This window comes from Athene cunicularia (genome assembly GCF_003259725.1).
Source record: "Athene cunicularia isolate RWA chromosome Z unlocalized genomic scaffold, athCun1 chrZ_part3, whole genome shotgun sequence".
In the NCBI taxonomy this organism is placed as follows: domain Eukaryota; kingdom Metazoa; phylum Chordata; class Aves; order Strigiformes; family Strigidae; genus Athene; species Athene cunicularia.
The window spans coordinates 11192679-11214690 of record NW_020799144.1 but is presented as its reverse complement, the minus strand read 5'-3'; the positions used below and the strand labels follow the sequence as shown (position 1 = coordinate 11214690).

The window sequence follows — 22012 nt, the reverse complement described above, 5'->3', positions numbered from 1 at the left end:
ATGATAAACGTCTCAAGATGGACCATTCTCCTTACCCATGAAAAGTCACCCGAACCTCGAGTTTATTCCTTCAAGGAAAGATTGAATAAAGCTAAAAATTGAGCTCTAACATGAACTTTGTACATCAGCTGATTCAGGCTCTGAAATACACAGACCACAAATCAAGAAAATAAAACTGCTTGGAACTTGGTATTTTTACTATTACATTTTTTCATTTCTCTCTACATTGTGGAATCCCATTGGGGTTGGGATTCCGCTCTGCCCAAACACGTGCAATGATCTACACCTGGAAATGAGCTGGAAATCAGGGAAGCTTGTGGAACATGTGTTATAGCTTCATACGAAAGGTATTTTATATTGTGTTACAGAATATAGCATCCCTCTTCACAACTGAAATCCAAGAGATGTGTAGCAAACTCCTCCTGGATTGAATGCTTTGCAATGCCTTGGAATTACAAAAGGTGTGGATAGATGTTATGTAGTCAAGTACACAGAGTTGTGAAGGATCTCCTGAGGCAATGAACTAAACTGCCTTCTATTCTCCTTTATTTACATCAAGTAATCTCCCGAAGGTTTACTCTCATTAAAAAAAAAAAACAAAAAAAAAAACCCACCAAGATTTCAAGTCTCCTTACTACAAGATTGTTTGGGAACCTGTTTTTCTGATAGGAAAAACACTCTCCTAACTCTCCATGTTTATTCACAACCATTGTGTATAGCCTTATGCTTCTTCTAGTGTTTTCCTTAGCTTCAAATAACAATTTTTTTCTTCTCTGATGTTCACTTTAAAACATTAAGATGACATTCCTCACAGCTATCACTTAAGTAAACTTTTTCAAATTCTTCTCTAAGTGTATAACCTCCAGTTACCTGGTAATGTTAGTTCATCTCTACACTGGTTCTATAGATTCATACTTATTGAGTGCACTCGGACAGGATTTTATTCCATATTTTAAACTAGCATTAGTATTTTTATTTTTGAGCTAACAGTGCTTTGTTTTCCAGATCTTGGGTCAAATTTGTACTTTTCCCAGCCATGTGGTAGTGCTGATCTATAGTCTATTGTGATAGACAGTATTTAGCAGTTGTTCTCCCTCATTATCACTTGCAGTTAACACATAGGAGGTTTATATCAGTAATTCTTCATACCAGGCCTTAAAAATCTAGATTATACATTCAGTATTAAATGTTATCATACTTTTTCCACCCTTCTTTCTTCAAACATTCTAAATATCCATTTTCCTCCCTTCAATGCTGAATATGCCATGTGAAAATTTTATTAATTCAACAGCCACATATATTTTGTAATGTAAAAGTAGTGGTAATACTAAACAATCACAAAAATTATACTGGAGATGGTTCAGTGGTTTGGTTTTTTTTTTTTTTTAGGCTAATCATTTATTCTTCAGCCCAACAAATTGCAGTCTCTGTATCTAGTTCTTAGAAACTTAGCAAAGTTTCTGCCAAAGCACCTGTTTTCCTCATCCTGTCTAATTTCATATTTTCCCCGTGTCACTCACGTCCTTGTAGTAACACCAGTTCTTCAGGCTGTGAGGTTTTCTACCCTTTTTTTGAACAGGATATGCTTTCTGAGTTCAGCTTTCATCTTTGTTTTCATTTCACATCACTGCACTCATGTACTTTAAACAACATCATACTTTCAGAGCATCAAAGCCAATGCTGTTAAAAAGAGAGGATTTGTTAATATAGCACTTGGGTAATTTCTTTATTACCTCCCACCTTTATCTGTGTAGTGACTCCGTACTACAAAATGAACCTGTGCCTGTTCAAAAGACTTTTTCACTGCTGCAGTAAGATCTTTTACAGTCCTTCCTGACATGCTTTCGATCCATGCTCCATTTCATCCCTACTATCATTTCTTATTTGTTCACAGCCTGCTGAAGCACTAATGTACAGTGTCACCTCATCACATCTATCTTTCATTTGGCCTTCCTAAAGGGCAGTCACCTATTAATACTGTATTACAGTCTGACAGCTATTTCAGTGTGCTTCTGACTCCTTTAACAACTCTATGTCAGGAACTGGAAGATCTAGTTATCCCACTTTGCTGCCCCTACATTTGTATAAAAGCTCCTGCCATCTCTTTTACACTCAGCATTTGGCTAACCAAAATTAACAGTATTTCATAAATTGTATTTTTCTCTGATTACACGGACAGGTCATTGCTTTTATGAACACAGAGCTCAAATGTCCATTCTCTTGAAACTGTGGATTTCTTTAGCTTTACTAAACACTTGCCAACCTCTTTAACATTGCAATAGGAATAGATATATTGCCTGGTAAATCTTTTAATTTTTCTTAGAAATGAGTCACTGGCTTCATAAATATCTCTGTTCTGCTCTCAGTGTCAAGTCTAGTTCCTGGTTCTCCCCTTGTTGGTTAATACAGTGAAACTGGACCTCAAATTTCTCATCCACCAGACAGTTTAACCCCCTACCGTTGGCAGTATTTTCTGCTTCTTTCCCCTAGCCCACTTCTTTTGTTTAAACCTTTTCTTCTTTGGTTTTATTCCAATATCTATGAACGAAATTTATCAAATATCTAAAGCTGCATTTTATCTCTTGTGTGACTTTATTTTCTTTCCTGAAGCTTGTGGTGGATTTCATGGTTGCTGCTCTATTAACCCAGACTGCTTGGCCATATCACCTTCCTCTCTGGTAGTTTGTCTGCATACAAAAGTCATTCCAGTTTAACTTCTGTGGATAAAAGCAAATGAGATAACTATATTTAAGTAAGATGTGTTGTTCTCCTCATGACTCCACCCCAGTAAATTGTGTGTGCCTTAGGGGATGCCAGTTTTGCTCTTTAAAAAAAATAATAATCCTAAATGAAATAATCTCGTAAATGTGAAAATGGGACAAAAGTCACATAATAACAGCATAAGCATCCACAACAAGAATACAATACCAGTCTAAGCATATCAATGTAATTAAAGACTCATATTTTTCTCTGAAGTCAAGATCTGCAAAGGACTCTGTGACCCATGAGAGAGGAAGATGGTTCTTTCCAGTGCTCAGCTTTGGATATCTCTCTAATCTATTCATAGTGCTAGTTGCTGAATTCAAAGAGGCAGAGTACCCTTTAGAGATAAGAGCATTCTTCTGTGTGTAGCTGTTCTGCAAAATAAACAGTTGACTAAGCCATTACAGTAATTACTAAGTTAATTACTTAAAGGGTGGCAGGAGCCTTTAACATATGTCTCCAGTTTGTTCAGCAACAACAAAAAAGGCTAGTGAACAGAATATTGTGAAGGATCAACCTTTAACTTTTTAGCTTTTCCTTGAATATAAGTGAATTTATATTTTGTGGCGGTTTTTTACCTTTCAGATGCAAGAATACACCCATTTTCCTATCAAGATCTCTGCACACATTTATTTATACATACCAAGAAATATAGCAACATGGAATGAACAGAAAACTTTCTAATATTGACCTATTAAAAAAGAAAGTTTAATCAATTAATAACAAAAGCAGAAGAAATCTTTGCCCAACTTGTTCTACATGATAATGAGTTTTATTTACAGTCCCCTTCCTGTTCTTCAAAACAAGCCAGGACCAACAGAGAGGAAGAAGCTGCATAGACTTGCTGGACTGTCTAAAACCATTATAAGAATTTAGATGCACTACTGGTTTGACATCTCATACTAATTCTTATCTTCCCAAGTTTCATGCTTTTCCACTTTCCTTTTGACTTTCTTCCTCTGGTCTACCTTTCTGCATTGTTCCATTTTTAGTGATGTTACCTACTGTTTCTTTTCCATTTTCTTGCATTTACCTTTTCCACTTAAAATTTCTTACCAGTTTTGTTGCCATTCAGGGCATTTAGATTATGTCATGATCCATTTCACAGTCTCTTCTTATAATTGAGCTGCTTCTTTTACATCAGCCCAACTTGCGTTCCTCTTCAGAGCATGGCATATTGCAACAGCATGCAATAGGAATGTCAGCAAAGAGCAACCTCACCTCCTGTTGGCATGTTGGTTTCATTAAAGGAATTCAGGACTGTGTATTCTGGAACAGACCTTAATTGATAGGTACCAGTATATTTGGGTTGTAAAAAATTATTGCAGAAGCAAAAGGATTCACATTAAACATAAATTTAAATTACTAGTTTGCCTTTACTTGCTACAACCAGTCTAGTTCCATATATATAACATTTAAAGGTAATTTAAAGGCAATTTAAAGAACTGGAAAAGCTCTTCACCAGTTCTGTGTGATATTTTGGTTTTGTCAAACAATCTTAATGCCACCCATGAAGATTTCCTTCTGTGCAGAAGAGGTGCAGAGACATTGTCATGATTTCTGTTCTATTCTACTCTATGAGGCCTGATCTTCCTGGGTTTGTCTATACTGAAGTAAACATATACGTAAAGTTTGTTTAAGGCAGAAGGTGGCAATCCTTTAGAAGAGCTGAAATTTGTTATTTCCCTGATGGTTTTAGGTGCTGTTAGGTGTCCTGGAGACCTCAACTTGAGTTAATACGGCCAACGTGTTACTCAGGTTAAGTAGATGGGAAAGATATTTTGCCTTGCTCTTGTCATCTCTGTGTTCGAGAGACAGATTTATTTTCTGCCATTTATAAAATGGGTATTTTTAGCTGTACTATTATTTGGAACCGTGTACCTGAACTTTTTAACTAAGATTTATCTAGCATCTCTCTTACCAGTTGCATGTCAAAACTTAAAAGTAATGTGACAGGAAAAAAAGTAATTTTATCCTGTCAGTTTAGAAGTAAGAACACTGGAGTTTAACGCTTATATTTTCTTTCTCATGACATAAACAAAATGACATTAATGCTTGGGACAAATAAGAACAGCTTTTCCTGGTCTTACAGCTGATATACAAAAGTTTTTAGATTTTTTTTTTTTTTTTTCAAAAGCAAAAGTAAAAAGGTGGGTAGTTAAAACATATTTAGGAAAAATGTAGTAGGAAAAGTATGTGGAAAAAAGTGTGTCCCTAGTTCTTCCTCCTGTTTATGTTTTTACCTTTGGATTCTCTGAGTAAAACACACATGTATATCAACAATGCATTTCTGTACATATTATAGCAAGTGGGAATTATTGTTATCTCAGAAAATATTTTTTACTTTTCAATATGTATGGTAGCATTGGTAGCATACCACTGTTATAGGAACAGTGAGGATACTTTAGCGTGAGAGCTCAAGCCCCTGGTAACCGTACAGGAAAGCAAGAAACAATTATGTGTTTATTTAAAGTAGGATGGCACACAGTGTTATTAACCTAGTGGCTTGTTAACAGTGTGGAACATTTAGGCAATACATGACTTTATCTGACAAAACACATCTGTGATGTGATCCCTGATTTATGTTTTTTTCCCTCTGAAAATGCACATTTTTCTTCTTCACTGTTGCTCTTTTAGTCCATTAAAATGTGGGAATAATAAAGTTTCATAGCCAGGTCAGCATAAGCCTCTAGACAGATCCAATGTATAAAGTGGATAAAGTTGTTTGCCAAGGGTTGTGGCATGACTCATCCTCTCTGCCCCATACAATGTTCTTGGCCTTCCAGACTTGGCTTGCCATTACTCTTGAGTGCAGGAGCCACTTAAGAGGGAAAGGAAAAAAGAAAAGAAAAGAAAAGAAAAGAAAAGAAAAGAAAAGAAAAGAAAAGAAAAGAAAAGAAAAGAAAAGAAAAGAAAAGAAAAGAGAAAATCCCCCCCCCAAAAAAAAACCCAAAACACAACAAAAAACACAAAACCCCACCCCACACTAAAAAGAAACAAATCTGAATACGTGTCCAGCAGTTAAATTTGGAACTAATCCAGTAAACCAGCAGGTGAGACTGAATTGAGAGCTCTAGCAACATAAGTCCACTTACTGTCCTTGAAGTGGGAATCACACTGAATTCAAGGTTAGTTGTATACAAAGTCATGACAAGCAGAACAACAGTGCTAATTGCATAGCATTTGGGAAAGGGAGAAAGAGACGTGGAGAATAAAACAGAGGGGGATAGCATGCTGCTGCCTGTGGGCAGGATTACTTAATAGGGTAAAAAATAAAAAATAGGGATTACTTAAGGTAGCAAGATACCCTTTCACCTGCAGTATGTGCCTGCTTGATTTGTCACCATTGACATACAGCAAAGCCAATCCGAATAGCAAGTTTCCAAACAATTTTCATTTGTGGCAGGCAGTCTTTCCCTACAGGTTGGAAAACCAGCTCCCAGAGTTGTGTGTTATCCCATGCAGCTGGACAGCTTCTACAACTTGGACAAACTCATTTTTAGATAACATAGATGTTTTAGCATTAATGTTGCCTTTGTCACCTGTCTAATTGTGCCAAGAGGATTAATCAAAGCCTGTCAGAATTAATAGCAGAGAAGCAGGACTGGAAAAAATAAAGCAAATTAGTCACCACTGGTGACTGGTTCTGTACTAACACCTGAGCTGCTGCCTGTTTTACAAGGCAAAATATGCCTGGAAGGGTGAAAAACCCACCAAGAAAACCTTTCTCATCCCATTTCTGAGCTGAAACCAGGGGCAATAATCAATTTGTTGCCATCTCTGTTCCCAACAGAAGGAGCAGATGGATGTTGCCAAGCACATTCCTCACCATTAGCCCACCATCCGAGGCTCCTGAGAGGCCATGCATGTGGTCTGTCTTGTCTCTAGCAGGGATCCAAACTGTCCTGTTGCAAACAACTCTTTAGCAAGGGATTATCAGGGGTTTGTAGAGTTTACAGTTGTTTGGCCATTCATCTTACAAATTCTCTGATGGTACTTCTGAAGTTCTGGGTTCAAAGAAGTATTGTTTTCTTCAAGTAAAATGCTGGGCTCTATGATAACACTCACGTGTTCCATCATTTTCCTTCTTGCACTTACCTTTTAGATATTCCTGCCATTTAGATATAAAGATAATTTAATTTGGAAGGAGTAGCCTCGTCAAGAAACCCCATGAGGAAAGCAGCCAGAGACCCACTCTGACAAGCATTTAAAACAGTGTTTACACCATCTTCCATGATCAGATCACTGTTTCACAACAGATCATTGCTCATTGTATTAAGGTAACCCAGGAAGCAAGATTCATTCCTCATTTAAGATGACTTTTGCAACAGTAAGCTAGAAGGCTGCATCCAGAGTGCTAAACATATTGTAAATGAAGGGATTCTGGTTTTTCTCTGTGTTTGGGCATTTTTTTTGTTTGGTGTGTTTTGGGGGTTTTTTAGCTGTTGAATTAAGAAAGACCAAAACCATTCATTTTGTTGTGCTCCCAAAAATATGCCGTTAGGTAAATTTGGCCATGGTTCTCACTGGCTGCTGGATAATAAAGATCTCTTGGCCTCTTGCCAAACCACAGTCATCTCATTTTTAATCCCAAACCCCTACTGCCTGCATGTCTTCTGCATGTCTTTTAGCCCAGAAAGACACTATGCAGCATTCCCCAATCTGACATCTGCTTTTCCTCGAAAGCCAGAGATTCTTTCTTCATCCCCTCCTAGGTCTGGCTGGGAGCAGCAGCAATGTAATTTTTCTGCCCCACTGTCTTTGCCAGAGAGAATGGCACATAATCCCTTTTTCTGCAAAAAAAAGAATTGGCTTCTATAAAACTTGAGGGTGGAGGTATATTTCAAATGTTGCATCTCCCTTTGAACCGCCAGGGACACAGGAGATGTTCCAGGCTGAGAAAAGACATGCTCTTCTTTCCTTTCCCAAGTTACCATTCCCTCTGCTTTTTACACTTACTAATATAAACTCAGGTAATGGCTGCTGCAAAGGGCCAGAGGAGGTGAGAAGCAGCCAGGAGAGAGGTACACCACCGCATTAGGATGCTAACCCTGAAGTCAGAGGTGACAGTGCTCTGGGCAACCCTCCAGCCTTTGCTGGCACAGACTAGCTGTTGTTAGAAAGAGTGAGTGTTAGCAGCCTGAGTCAGACTCTCCCTCATGCCCCAGTCCTTTCTGCTAATATTTATTAACTTGACTATTTCAATTTTAAAGACCCAACATAGTTGAGCTGTGATTCAGATTTCTTGGTAATAACCACCCCAAAGCATAACATTTCTCCTCCCAAGGTGGACAGAAGTCTGTGGAACGTCTTTGTCCCTGAAGGAAATAGGGAAATTCACAGACAAACCGTCCTGGCTGCCTTCACTTTCTTCCTTCTCCTTGTCCTGTGGAAACAGTGTTAGCAACACTTTCCATGGTGCCTTGCCTCGGGTCACCTCTCTCCTTGGATGCTCTCTTCTGAAAGGGGGAAGATGGGTTTTCAGAGCAGCCACAAGCCTCTGCTCACCTTTAGGAAGAAGGACAGTGAAAAATAACAGCAGTTTTATGGGGCTGCAAGTGATCTGCTCTGCAGTAATGTTTTTTTCTCTAGGTAAGAAGGTCTCTCATCCTAGTAAAACTACTTGCAGTGCTCAAGCTCGCTCATTCCTGAGAAAGCTGATGTCCTGGCTAGGCTGTCCTGTGAAGGTAATAGCAATGCTCTTGACACAGCATCTCCTGACAAATAACTACACATTTGGGATACCTGTTTTTCTTAAGCAGGTGCACATTTGCACTGAGCAAGCTTGTCTTTACAATTACCACCCCTGAATATGTCTGCATAATCATAAAATGCTGCATACCCTGAGGTTTCTTCTGGTACTTAGTGTGTCCAGAGTGGATAGATAGTGAAGTCAAGCTGAAACTGGAGTTGAGGTGAATTTATCATTTAGCCAGCAGACCTGTCAACAAGACTGAGAAGACTAGGACTGTCTGGAGACATTTATGAGCTACAGATCCTGACGTGTCCCTGGACCCCTCGCGGCTACAGATAACACCATAGGTTTTTGCAGAGACAGCTAACTGGGTGGGATACTCCCTGGTGGCCTGGTCACTGAAACTTCATCTGTCAGCCCATCTCCATCCCAGTCCTTCTATCCTTCAGTCATCAACACCTCTCTCTGGCTGATAACATTTTTGCACACATTTCTGTGATTTTGTCCTATCAATCCAGATTAATCCCCACAGACGCTAGCAGAAAATTGCTGCTAGCCTTCATAAGGTCAGCTTCTCAACAGCCTCCACATTTGGGAACTTAGTCTTGGCTTCTGCTGGAGTTAGTGAGAGCCACACTGAGCCTTAGAGCAAGGAATCACATTTCTAAGTGGTTACATTGACTTGCTGAACACACACAGACAGGGAATTACAAAGTCTTTCTTCGCAATCTGTTATGTAGACTGAGGTTGGTAATTCTTTCCCAGTGAGCAGAGTGTTGATGATTAATTTCTAGTTTTGGTCAGTGTCTCAGTGATAGAGGACAGCAATATCTACAGAAGCGCTGAGCTTGCTAAATCAGTTTTGCAAACTGCGCATGAGAGGAGAGGCAAAAGGTACTGAAAGAAGGAAATATTCTCACTTTCGGATACATCTGCTCACTGCCACCATGCAATCTGTGTTTTCTAGTTTTCCTAAGGCAGCACAGCCTGTCAAAAAAGCCCCAGAGACTTAAGGTTGGAAGCGAGCTCCTGCTCAAGCTGACTCTCCTGAACATAATGATTTCATAGAGGAACATCAGGTGTAGTGACCTATTAAGGAGAAAAGAGCGCAAGAAGTCTGGGGTGCGGGTGAGGAGGAGAGGAGCCAGCCAATGGTAAATACAGGTTTGTGTGAAAAGTGAGAGAAAAATACTGAAGATATAATAGTGACAAGTTTGAAGGAGATGAGGAAAACAGATGAGGAAAAAATGGATTGAGATTATAATAAAAGCGGGCAGGAGGAGATTTTACATTTCAAGATAAATTGAACTTCCTTACTTTGGTGAAAGTATGTTGGAAGAGGAAATCAAACTCAAAAATTAGAATAAAATACAAATGGAAAATGAGACATCTTAGAATTATGCAGACATTTTTAACATCAATATAAATAGTGCTATTTGATACAGTAATGGCTTTTCTGTTTTGTGAGTGTGATTCACTGCATCCCAGATCATGAGGGGCTTTGTATGCTGTTGCCTGAATAAGCTGAGTCCATACATAAAAACTAAATTATGGAAAAAAATGTTGCATTGATAGACAGCTCATGAACAACCCGTAAGAAAAAACAGCATGTTTGTGTGGAGCGTTTCATGGATGATGGCATTCATCCACCAGCTGTATAACTCTAAATAAACTCGAAATACAACTCTATCTTCATGATTATGGAGTATATAGGATGGCCTCTGCTTTTATGGGGGCAATGCTGTGAACCAGCTTGCCTCTCTCCCTGTTTGGGAGTGTGCACACACAGACATACTTGTAGCTAAGTAAATAATTATATATAACTGGTTTGTACACCCTACAACTGCATAGGTACAAAATGATTTCAGGGAAAAGATCCTGCAGACCTAATGTATAGCATAGCTGATGGTTGTTATGGCACTGATCATACTCGTTCTGTAAAAGGCAGATTGCAGACTAATCCTTGTTCTTGTTTTTCTCCTTGAATCCTAGCAGAAAATGGACCCCGTCTACTTGTGGTAGCAGAGCAAGCTAAAATCTTCTCACACCGGGGTGGCAATGTCACACTGCCATGTAAATTTTACCATGAACACACATCAACAGCTGGCTCAGGAACCCACAAAATCCGGGTCAAGTGGACCAAACTCACCTCAGATTACCTCAAAGAAGTGGACGTCTTTGTTGCAATGGGACACCACAGAAAGAGCTACGGAAACTACCAGGGCAGAGTGTTTCTGAGGGAAAGCAGTGAAAATGATGCCTCTCTTATAATCACAAATATCATACTGGAGGATTATGGGAGATATAAGTGCGAGGTGATTGAAGGATTAGAGGATGATACAGCAGTGGTAGCTCTGAATTTGGAAGGTAGGTAACACCTGAATTATACTAAAATTCAGATTTGCGCCGTGTTAAGGAATACCTGGGGTTTTTTTCTCCTAATACTGCTGATGCTGTGTTATCAGTGATATCATCAAGCTGAGAAGCGGGATTCATTGTACTCTGGGGATCTTGGCCTGACAGCCCATGACAGCAATCATAAATTAGAAGAAGATTAGGATTTCTATAATTTATACTAGCCTACAGCATATTCAGTTCCCAGTGAGACCTGGTGTGAGGGGAGCCAAAAAAGAATGACCAAACACAGTATGAAGCACTCCATATGTTTCTAATTTCTCCTATCACTTTAGATAAGTCAGTGCATGTTTTTACAGTAGACTTAGTCAAAATTATATTAAATATTCCCTTAATAGCCATTTTACAGAACTTTGGGACATTTTAGATTATTGAGCAAATACAAATCTTCTTACAAAGAGGAAAAATGTTAAAGTAGTTTTCCAGAGACAAGGGTTTTGTTTTTTCTAGCCTTATAATTACATAAAATAGATCTTTACATTGCCTGCCAAGACAACTCCTACATATAGTCTGTAGTCATTTCCCCCAGCAATATTCTTGAAAATAGTTGAGTACAAAGCGTTAGAAAAATCAGTGAAACAGGTTTGAAGAGAACCAAAATTCAGCTTTCTTTCACCCTCATGAAATGCAGATAAATTTTATGAGATTCAATGCATGCAAATGACCATTTAGTCTTTTTCCCAAAGCACTGCACTGAACTCACCAGTAAACTCAAAATTGCATGAAGATGTCTCCCTTACCCTTACCCTTACCCTTACCCTTACCCTTACCCTTACCCTTACCCTTACCCTTACCCTTACCCTTATATTTATCAGCAACTGTGTGCCAGAGAGAACTTTACAGAAGCCACATATCTATGAAAAATACTTAGGAAGAAAAAAAAAAAAAAAAAAAAAAAAAAAAGAAGAAAAAAAGACCCCTGGCTCTCACACCTGTAAACAGATGACATATATGACTCTTTCATTGAGGGTTATTGTATATTATGATGGTTATATAGTTACCCAGCACAGTAACACTGGCTGAGTGGTTCTTGGACCTAAATATATATCATGAGCTTAGCTTACTTCTTCACATCTATTTTTCCATTCCAGGTTGCTGAAACCTTCCATTTCTGAGTGCAGAAAGACCCTGCACAGTTTGCATGCCAGCAGGATAGTTGATTTAGGTTTTCACCTCACATAATCCATCTTTAATAAGAATGCATGCTTTTCTTTTCAAACTCAAGAGATAAAGAAAACTGGACATATACACACCCTGTCTAAAACAGTTGTGAGTGAAGACAGAAATGAGTAGGAGGAAAAAGCATTTTATTTTATTCATCTCTGCTAGCCAAAGGCTCTTGTGTGTTCAGCCTCCTCTTCGCTCAGGCAGGCACTGCAGTTGTTCCTCGTTGCAGCCGCTGTCATTGAGATGAACCACTGAAGGCAGAGCAGTTTCTGCTTGGCATGCTTAGCTTTACTAAAGGCAAGGCATCTCTTTAACTGTGTTTGACCCCAGCATGTCTCTTTGCCTCTTGCGCTGTTGTGCAGACAGCCCTGGAGCCCACCCCTAGGTTGTGAGGATGTCAATAATTATATTCTTCTGACAGTCTCCTTACATCCTAAATACATACCTCTATCAGGCTTTGAGGTATTCCAGATAAATAGCTACACATCTTGTTGCCCATCAGATACTAGGATTTCCATGTCTTACAGCTTCATGGTATTTTTGCCAATGTAAAAGGGTCAAATCCAGGGTAAAATCTTTAGTGTTGGTCACACCACACATCTGGACCAGATACTTGTCTGATGGCACTTAACATTGTGCCTCTGAAGCAAAAGTTAATTAGCTTTCTGCTATTAAAAGCAAGGAGGTTCCAGCACAAATGCTTCCTCTGTGCCAGGAGTGCTTGGGTAATGGGAGTTGCTGACGGTTGTAGTGTCAGATTGGAAAATTTTGCCTGAAGCTTGGTACAAATACTTGTGCATATGCAGAGATTCACATTAGAAAGACTATATTTGATTGATACTAGAGTAAGAAAGCAATGCAAAATCTTTTCTTTAATGCATACCAGTAACACAACTGAAAAAAGGAAATTTTCTGCCTTTTTGACTGACTGTTTTGTGGTATAGTAACAGTGCACTGGATACAAGGTCTGGGTCCCACCTCCTGATATGTGCCATCCCCTCTAGCTTACTGCTCTTACTCTAAACAGTGTGTCCCTCTGAAGTATGCCAGCTCCAGCCCATCCTGTACAACAGCACCACTCCTTCCTGTTTTCCCCCACCTCCAAAATAAGGAAATTCATAAGGACAAGAGGAATCATATTTCTTCAATTAAGTATGTTCCAATCTCTGCTCAAAGGGAAGTTTGTATATTTGAACGAGTGTCTGGCTAACATAACGAACAATGTCTTTTTAATCATTTTTGTCAGACATGGATCACATGTAAGACAGTTAATTTCTGATGTTATAGAGTGGTGTTTCCTAAACTGGCACGAAAATTTCATTTGTGAAACCTCATGGTAAAATGTAACCTTTCAAGTGATAGAAGACTGGTGAGTGTGTCAGTGTCAGTCCTGCTGAGTCCTCTAAGTTACACTGAAGTTTCCTTCTAAAATGATAATGATAGAAATGCACTTATATTTACATGGACATACATAGCTGATGGAATGTATTACTCTGTTTGCATGCCCCTGTGCTTATTTTTAAACCTAATCTGCAGCTTTACATAGTGCTGGCTTTAATCCCTGTTTCATGTTTTTGAGCAATGCAGAACAGATCAAGGAAAAAAAAAAATCAATCCTTGGACAAAATGAAAATATATCGACCCATTCCAACATTCTACATCTGTTATAAATAATAAGGTTAATCTCACAGTGGGAAGGATTTGCATCAATACTCTGATGTCCTGAGATGGTAGCCCTAAGGATCTTAATTGGCAGCAAGACAAAACCATTTATATCCAGGAATGCCCACTAGCAGTGCAAAACAGCTAGTGGGCTCACTGTATAAACAGTATAGCTTTGGCTAGGAGAAATCATGTATCAATATTAAAATAGTTGACCTCTACCTCAGTGGACCTTTTTTCTTCACAGAATGTGGTAGTGTTTTATTCTTATTAGTCTTAAAGGCCTCCTGGGATTGTTATGAAATAAACTGTTCATAATAACTGGGTACTTTTAGCTTTGAAAAAGCAGTGTAATTGGCTTCACTCTGTGTTTGTTACATACCTGACATGGTCTGGGTATGTTTTCTTCACTATTATTTAGTGCAGAGCCACACCATTTCCCCCCCTATGACAGCGAGACAGTGCTGTCAAGCAGCTAAAGCTCAGGACTAGGATTCACTGCAGTATTTCACAACCACCAGCTGTAGGAACTATTCAGGTATGTCATGATTATCATCCTGTTTGTAGCCTTAAGTACAAGGACTAGTCTAAGGACAGGAGGGTTGGGCTGGGCATGGTGGCTGCAAGAAATGTCAAGTACTGCAGAGAACAGGACACTTTATGTTGGCCTTGTCACCAAAGCCATTTTCTCACTGAACTGGCCTTACTCTTCTGCTGCACATAAAATATGGACATGAGTTTTACACTCTTTTTCAAATGTTCTGAGAATCAAAATCTTAACAAATTAAAAGGTCTCCTATGTCAGGTAGATATTGTTGCCTGAGTCATAAGCAAAGAAAGGAGTCTCAGCTTACACTAAATTTTATTTATGCTGGTGTTTTACTGTTCTACACTAAATTTTCTTTATGTTAGTGCTTTATTATTTTCCTTTCTTGGCAATACTATGCACAGTAATGAATCTCATGACATTAGGTTTGTGTGCTTCAGCTTCTTATGCATGCAAAGGCTCCATCACTGGCCCTCAGTTATACTGTTCAGACACAGATTTTGTGTACTATTCCTTCATGAGATTCATGGGCCAGTTGACAAAGAAAGTAGAGCAACACTAAACTGCCAAAGGCAGATTTTCACTCTATTAGAATTTTTTTATAGTTTCTCTCTTCAGGGAGAGGTGATAACTGAACACATTAGTTTCACAATATAGGCTATAAAATACTTACTTTGTACTTTCAACAGTACCAGGAATATGCAGATCTAGATAAAGCCATTAAAAATCTCTGTAGAAAGCTGCCTCTAGATAGAAGCTAACTCTTGGGGTAGCTCCACACAAACCAAAAAACATTAGGTTTTATGATCTTGCTTAGAGGTATCTTAGCCTTTATGTCCAAGACAGAGTTAGAAAAAACATCTCCTTCAAAAAGAGTCTATAGTTCGGAATAGATCAAACAAATCTGTAGGCTTCATATAAACACATTAGTCCAAATTGTCACAGCAGTCATTTTCTAATCTGGTCATTTACTCTCAAGCTGGGTGTTCATAATGGGGAATTCATAGGTGAAACCAGTGAAACCAACTCCGTGCTCTCAACAGCAGGAGAAATCAGATTTAGCTAATATTGTATGGCATATTTGTTTCTTCTGTGTGTTGCTGTTAAATTTATGCACCAAAAGCTATGTTAATTATCCTTTGTGTGACAATCTGTTATACGCTCTATTATAAAACTGATTATATAGGACACACTTTGTGAGTCCCTAGAATATGACAAAAAGTCTTGTAAAAGGCAACAGGAGTTTGTCAAGAATAAGTCATGACAGACCAGTGTAATTCCTTCTGTGACAGGGTAACAGGGCTTTGCAGACACAGCTGTGTTTGTAAGTGCTCTGAGAAACGATATTTGAAAGATGCAGGTGAAGTAAAATTAGAATACAGCAGCAAAATATTATCTGGAAATGATGACCCAAAAATAAAATTCTAAAAAAATGAGGACTAATTAACCTAAGGAGATCAAGGAAAGACAACAGTCTGCAAATTTTTGTAAAGGCTGTAGAAAAATAAGGGAATAATATGCCTCCAGGCCAGGTGAGTCTAGTTCATGTGCCTGTATTGGTCAGAAATAAGCAACCCCACTGTCAGTTTTGCTATGGGATGCTGTGGGCTGCAGGGACACCACCTCAAACTTCAGCTCCATTTTTAGAGAGAGTGATGCCTGCTGACAGTTAGTGGCCCACCCATGGAGTCTGTGCAGAATAGTTAGATATCCCTCAGTCCTGACAGGCATAAACATGGAGATAGAGTCTCAAGGAAAATGAGGGACTTACCACTTTTCACAGAATTTTAGAAATACAGCATGGAAAATTTCTCCATCAAGTGTATGAACCTGCCAGCATAAAACTGTACCCTACAGTATAGTATATAGCAAACCCTACTGTTACTCTGTGTTTACACTGGCTACAAGAAAACTTACTTTTCTGTTTGGGCTAGAACTCAAGGCAGCCCATTTCTTTACTCTGGCTGTTAATTTTTTTTTTTTTTTTTTCATATGGGTCAACAGAAATTTGTGTTATTTTGTTCTATGTGTAAATACTCTTAAAGCTGCTAATTGTGTATGGTACTGGCTTAATATACACCCATAAATTATTACAGGAGTTGAGTTTTCTAAGTTTATTTCCTCACCTTTTTGTCTTGGGCAACTCTTACAGCTACTTGCACTGACAATGTGTCTGTAGTGACTAAGTAATTGCAAAGCACTTGCACTGAATTTTGGGGATGACCTGTCTATAAAGCTCTGAAATACAAATAACTTACAGAGGACACACAAATATCATGTCTTTCACTTTCCCTAGAAAACCACAGTAACTGAAGCATAGTAGTACATTAGTGGAATTGAATGTAAGGCATTCATGGAAATTCAGGTGTGCATATGGGGAGGATATGTTACACATCCAGTTCTTACGTTCTGATTTGGTAGAAATCCCAATTTCCATTACAGCAGTCATTTTCTGGACTGCAATTGCGTTGTCACAGGTGCATATAGCAAGCCTCACCTGGCCCTCCTCTTTCACTAACAGATTTATTCTCCACCGAATTGATGTGTGTCAGGTTCTTCCTCTCCTGCTTGGAGGAAAGGAGGTCCTTCCCCGGGGGTAGGACCTATTCCAGAGAACCAAGTGTTTGGGAAAGCAGCCATTCTGTGAGGTCTATATTGTAAATTAATATTCCCCATTCAGGCTCCACAAATGGCTCAGCTGCTTCCTTACGGTAGGGACCTGAATAACTATGGTCAGGTTAAGGCTCCTCAGCTCAGTCTTACCACAAACTAACCTGATTTTAACCATCTGAGGCTGGAAGTTTTATTTTCCTCCATTTTTTAAGCTGAATTTGTTAACTTTTGGAAGTGGGTGTTTTGTCTAGTGGTAAAACACAGAGTTGGAGTCAGGAGTTTACATTCAGTCTGTAGTTTGGGAACAGTGACAAGCAAGCCTCAGGACAGCTTTTGTCCATTCAGGAACAGATGGGATGGATTAAATTTCAATGGGTTGTAAGATCCAAGACCGAAGAAGATGTTTTGCAATTAACTAAAGTTCAGCCTGCTAAATTGTAACAAGAGGAAGATGAGTAGTAAGATCTAATTATAAATTTCAGCTAGGTGTGATAGGGAGATGAAGAGGGAAAAAAAAAAAACAAAAACAAAAAAACAGAAACAATGCAAACTACACCAAACACATACCCAGTCAATTTTGCTCTACAAAATCACAAATGGCCACCCCCATCTGCAGGGTGAAGTTAATACTAATCAGTTGCAGGCTTGTACTGCAGATGAACTCAAACAAAAACCAGCTTCTATGCAGTCTACCCAAATATAGCCCAAAGCTAATATTACACTTTTGTGCATATTTATGTTATTAAAACATTATGTTCCAAAGTGTCAAACTCAAATAGTTTTGTAACAAATTTGCATACATCTTTAACTTCTTTTAAGAAGTGATTTTGGAAATCTTAAGAAATGAAATCTGGCTGAACAGTTTCAAATTAATTGTTGCTCAGTTTTTAGAAGTGTGTAAGTTTAGATCTTGATTAAAAAATACCCACCTCTGATGATTTTAGGAGGTTTTTTGACATGTATATGCAAATCAGACATGTACTGGATAAGGAGTCACTTGTCTGGGGAAGTGTAGTTCTGGAAAAAGAGTTAGTATTGGATTTCTAATAAAGTAATAAAGCTTGGACTCCTCTGACATTTGCTATATTTTTATTATAGTCAATGACATTTCTATATATCCATCAGTACTGAGGTGGAATGAATAATTTTTTAAAAGAGAGGTGAAGAGGGGGAAGGAAAAACAGATAGCCAGAAAAATAGAAAACATCTACATCTACTTTTTTTATTAATTTAAAGTTAACAGCACACGTTGTGTTACATTACATTCATGCTTTATTTTTCAGAACGGCTAATAACTGAAAAGCCCTTTTACAAAGGATTTTCAAAAGGAAAGAACCTCAACAGACCCTCTAGTTAATTGCTGAAGGAGAGCAAAACATTGTTTATTATTACCCTGCCAAGTTTACATTTGCATCTTTTATTTTCTTGGACCAAGTCACAAGGTTTAGTAATAACAAAGATTTTGTTTAACAAAAATAACACTTCTTGGACGATGGATGGGTGAGGGACAAAAGGGAAAAAAAGAAGACATTAAGATACTCATGGAATAGAAACTGAAGTGGGTTTGAATGTTTGGAAAGAGGAATGGCTTCACTCCATGGTGACAGCCTTGCATGACCATACAGTAATTTCTCTATCCTATGCTACATTGCCTTGGAGACAAGGAACTTGTTACGGGACAGAAAACGAATCAGCAGGGAGAAAGTAAAAAGAAAGATGGATGTTTATACCACTGTAAAGTTTTTGGCTCATCTCATGTGTTATCTTGTCTTCAGTCCCTCTGCATCCTACAGCACTCATTCTACAGAGATCTTTGAGTATAAACATTCTGAGCTGGATCTTCTGTGATGCAGTCTTATTTCAGTTTATTTGACTGGGCTTAAGCCAACTGTAAAATTTAGATCTGGGTTAAGTCTCTAAACCTTGCCAAAGATTAGGGTGGTCTGGTCCAAACTTTTGTTTCAAGTCTCTCTCTTCTCTTTTATCAGAGCCACATGGGGAAGTGGTTCTTCAGTGTTTTGTGAAATATCTTTCATGCTCCAAGAAGTAATCTTTAACTACAGATCCTTTTCAGAAAACAAGCAGAAAATATACTGTGGAAAAATCTGTCAGATAAGGGCAATGACTTTGATTAAATGTTGCTGCTGAAACAATTCTGGAGTTGTCCCCACGTTTCCCACCTCCACTTGGATGTCCTCTGTTATGAGAAGGTGTCTCTGCCCTACCTGGCTCACCACGACGATCAAGAGGCAGGGCTTTGGGCTGGCCTGTGGCTGGTCCTCAGGTGCGGAAGGAAACAGTTGTCAGGTCCGTGCTCCTTGCACAGTGCTTCTCTGGCAAGCGTCCTTTTGTTAAGCCATCAGTGCGTCTGGCAGCCATAGGGGCAGCAAGGGAAGGTGGCGTCTCACATGGCTTCCTACAAGGGCTGTCTTGCGTTGCTGCATGCTGTGTGCTACATGGCTCACCATCTGCAGCTGGGGAAACCTGTCTTCTGCTCAAGGAGGCATGCTCCCTGATGCCCTCTGCGAGGAGATCTCCCTCCCTGAGTGGTGACAAACTGCCAAAAACCAGCTGGAAAGTAGCAGAAAAGTCTCCCTAAAACCACACATGACTTCACTGATTTTATTTCCCTGTAGATTTCCTACTTCTAGACCTCAGGATGCTAAATTTATGCTTCCTACCAGTCTAGCCTTCAAATGTTTTTAAGCTGGGCTTGAAATACCTTCCTGTTCCTAGGATAATGTGAAATAAACAACAACAACAAACAAACAACCAAAAAAAAAACCACAACACCCAAACAAACCCCAACTGTCTTGAACCTCTAAGCTGGGCATGAAATATCCTCCCATTCCTAGGTTAATGTGAAATAAAATTAAAAAACAAAACAAAACAAACAAACAAAAAACCTGTCTTGAACCTCTCAGGAAATCTTGGGAAGGGTCCATGCAAAGAACATAGCTTTCTTTTATGTCAATCAAAACATTTAATTTTAATGTCTATGTGTAAAAAGAAATAGTTCATATACATCTGTGCTGCGATTTCTTCTTTCTAAATGACTGCCAGAAAATCCCTAAATCCCATCCCACAAAAAAATGGAACTAGGCTGGGTTTTAATTTAGATTTTTTTAAATGAGAAATTGATCTTACAGATGGTAAACTGGAATTTTCTGATGAAAAACGTGTAGTTGTAAAAATTCAGCCACCTCTGCTTGTCTTTAAGCACTCTCAGAGTGCACGGGGGTGAGATCGCAGTGGGGACAGCAAAGCTGCAGATGGAAGCAACGTGCAGACCTGGCATGGTTCCCATTGGAAAAGGGATGAGGTTACGGGGAGAGGAGCCAGCTAGGTAAGGCAGCAGCCCTATCCTCGTCTCAAACCTAATGGCTGATGTGCTGACAGTGTGTTTTCCCCCAGAAAAAAAGCCCCAACAGTCTGACACACATGATGGAATTAACCTTTATTTGTCCTTCTGGTGACTGTAAATGCAGTTTCCCTTTCTTCTCCTCTTTCAGTGTCCAGTAACTCACCCTCTTTCTACCCCTTCAGGTGTCGTATTCCCTTATTCTCCGCGGCTGGGTCGTTACAACTTAAACTTCCACGAGGCTCAGCGAGCCTGTCTGGACCAAGACTCTGTTATCGCCTCCTTTGACCAGCTCTACGATGCCTGGAGGTCAGGGCTGGACTGGTGTAACGCCGGCTGGCTCAGCGACGGCTCTGTGCAGTACCCCATCACCAAGCCCAGGGAGCCCTGCGGAGGGAAGAACACAGTGCCTGGGGTCAGGAATTACGGGTTCTGGGATAAAGATAAAAGCCGATATGATGTTTTCTGTTTTACTTCAAACTTCAATGGTAAGAGTCTTCACCCCTACCTTTTAAATAACCGTTTCTGTGCTTAGGAAAGAAACTCCAATGGCAGCAAGGGATATTTGATTTGTCAAAGCTTATGTTACGCTTGGAAAATGTTATTGTTGAGTTTACAAGGACACATGCACAGAGTAAAGTTGTCTTTGCCATATGTTCATGTAGATCGTTTTTACAACTCAGAACTTGAATTGGCAGAAGTTTCTAATGTCTGCTTTCACCCCGTTAAAATTTATATGTACTCTTTTAATGTTAATATATGCCCAGTTTATTTCAGTTAAAGTGATGAAGAAACCTGTGATTCATTAATTGAGCTTACCTGTTGAATCAGTTATAATTATGTTGGTTTACAACTTAAATGTATCACTAGAACAAAACTCTGATCACCGCTTCATCTATGCTGCTGTTTCAAGCAGCTTCTGCTCATGTACGAGGTCTAATATGACTAATACATCCTTATCACAAAGCTATTTCTGTTTTTTATGCCTTATAATTTAGATTTCTAATGTTTCTACACTGCCAAAAAACCCTGTTCACTTTTGCTCCGAGCTTGGTCTGCTCTAAACCTTATTAGCTTTTTTGCTACTTGTAGATGTTAATTTAGGTATGAAATGATCTCAGCTTGATATCATGTCAAGTTTAATCTAGTAGTTGAAAGGGATTTAGAAAGCATTGCTGTGAACGAGAGGAACACTGCAAGTAAACATGTGCAAAAGCAGTCTACAATCCTCTACAGCAACATACCTGTGGGTAATGCCTGTTCAACTTTGCACATGTTTGGCTTGCAGCCCAACCAGACCAAGGAGCATGGCCGCCTTTGTTTATGTACGGGTTAGTTATCCACAGTGAAGCATTTTTGTCTTACAGCACACCGAGTAGCAAGCATAAGCCTTGCTCTCAGAAAGTATGTTCTAGCACTGTCTGCTCCACCCTCTGAATAAAATCCCAAATCCTCAAAACCAACAATGTTAAATTAGGCTGGATGCAGTCTGAAACAAAAGTTTAGCCGATTTTTACAATGTCGCATCATTCCATGTAATGCTGGCTCATTTTTTTCTTGCTTCATTTATCCAAGGATAAATCCTATATGAGCTCATCTCATATGCAGATTTAACCCTTTACTATAGAAATAGCACCAAGGAATAAAATAAGAAAGAAAAAAGAATTAAAATGTGAAAGCTGCACTATTTATAATGCTTGCAGAGCAAATGTTTGCAACCCCTATTCACTAATCACCAGCCCTTTCCAGCAGCTGGATAGTATCTCTTAGAAAAGAGAAAAATAATTTC

General features: G+C 39.0%; 1 protein-coding gene across 1 annotated transcript in view; it reads left to right on the top strand.

The window, feature by feature from the left end:
- Positions 1–22012, top strand: part of HAPLN1 (hyaluronan and proteoglycan link protein 1) — a 31275-nt gene that overhangs the window by 1461 nt on the left and 7802 nt on the right. The window contains exons 2-3 of the mRNA XM_026866741.1: positions 10454–10825; positions 20409–20711. Coding sequence (XP_026722542.1) covers positions 10454–10825; positions 20409–20711 — 675 coding nt within the window. The remainder of the gene's footprint in view (positions 1–10453; positions 10826–20408; positions 20712–22012) is intronic.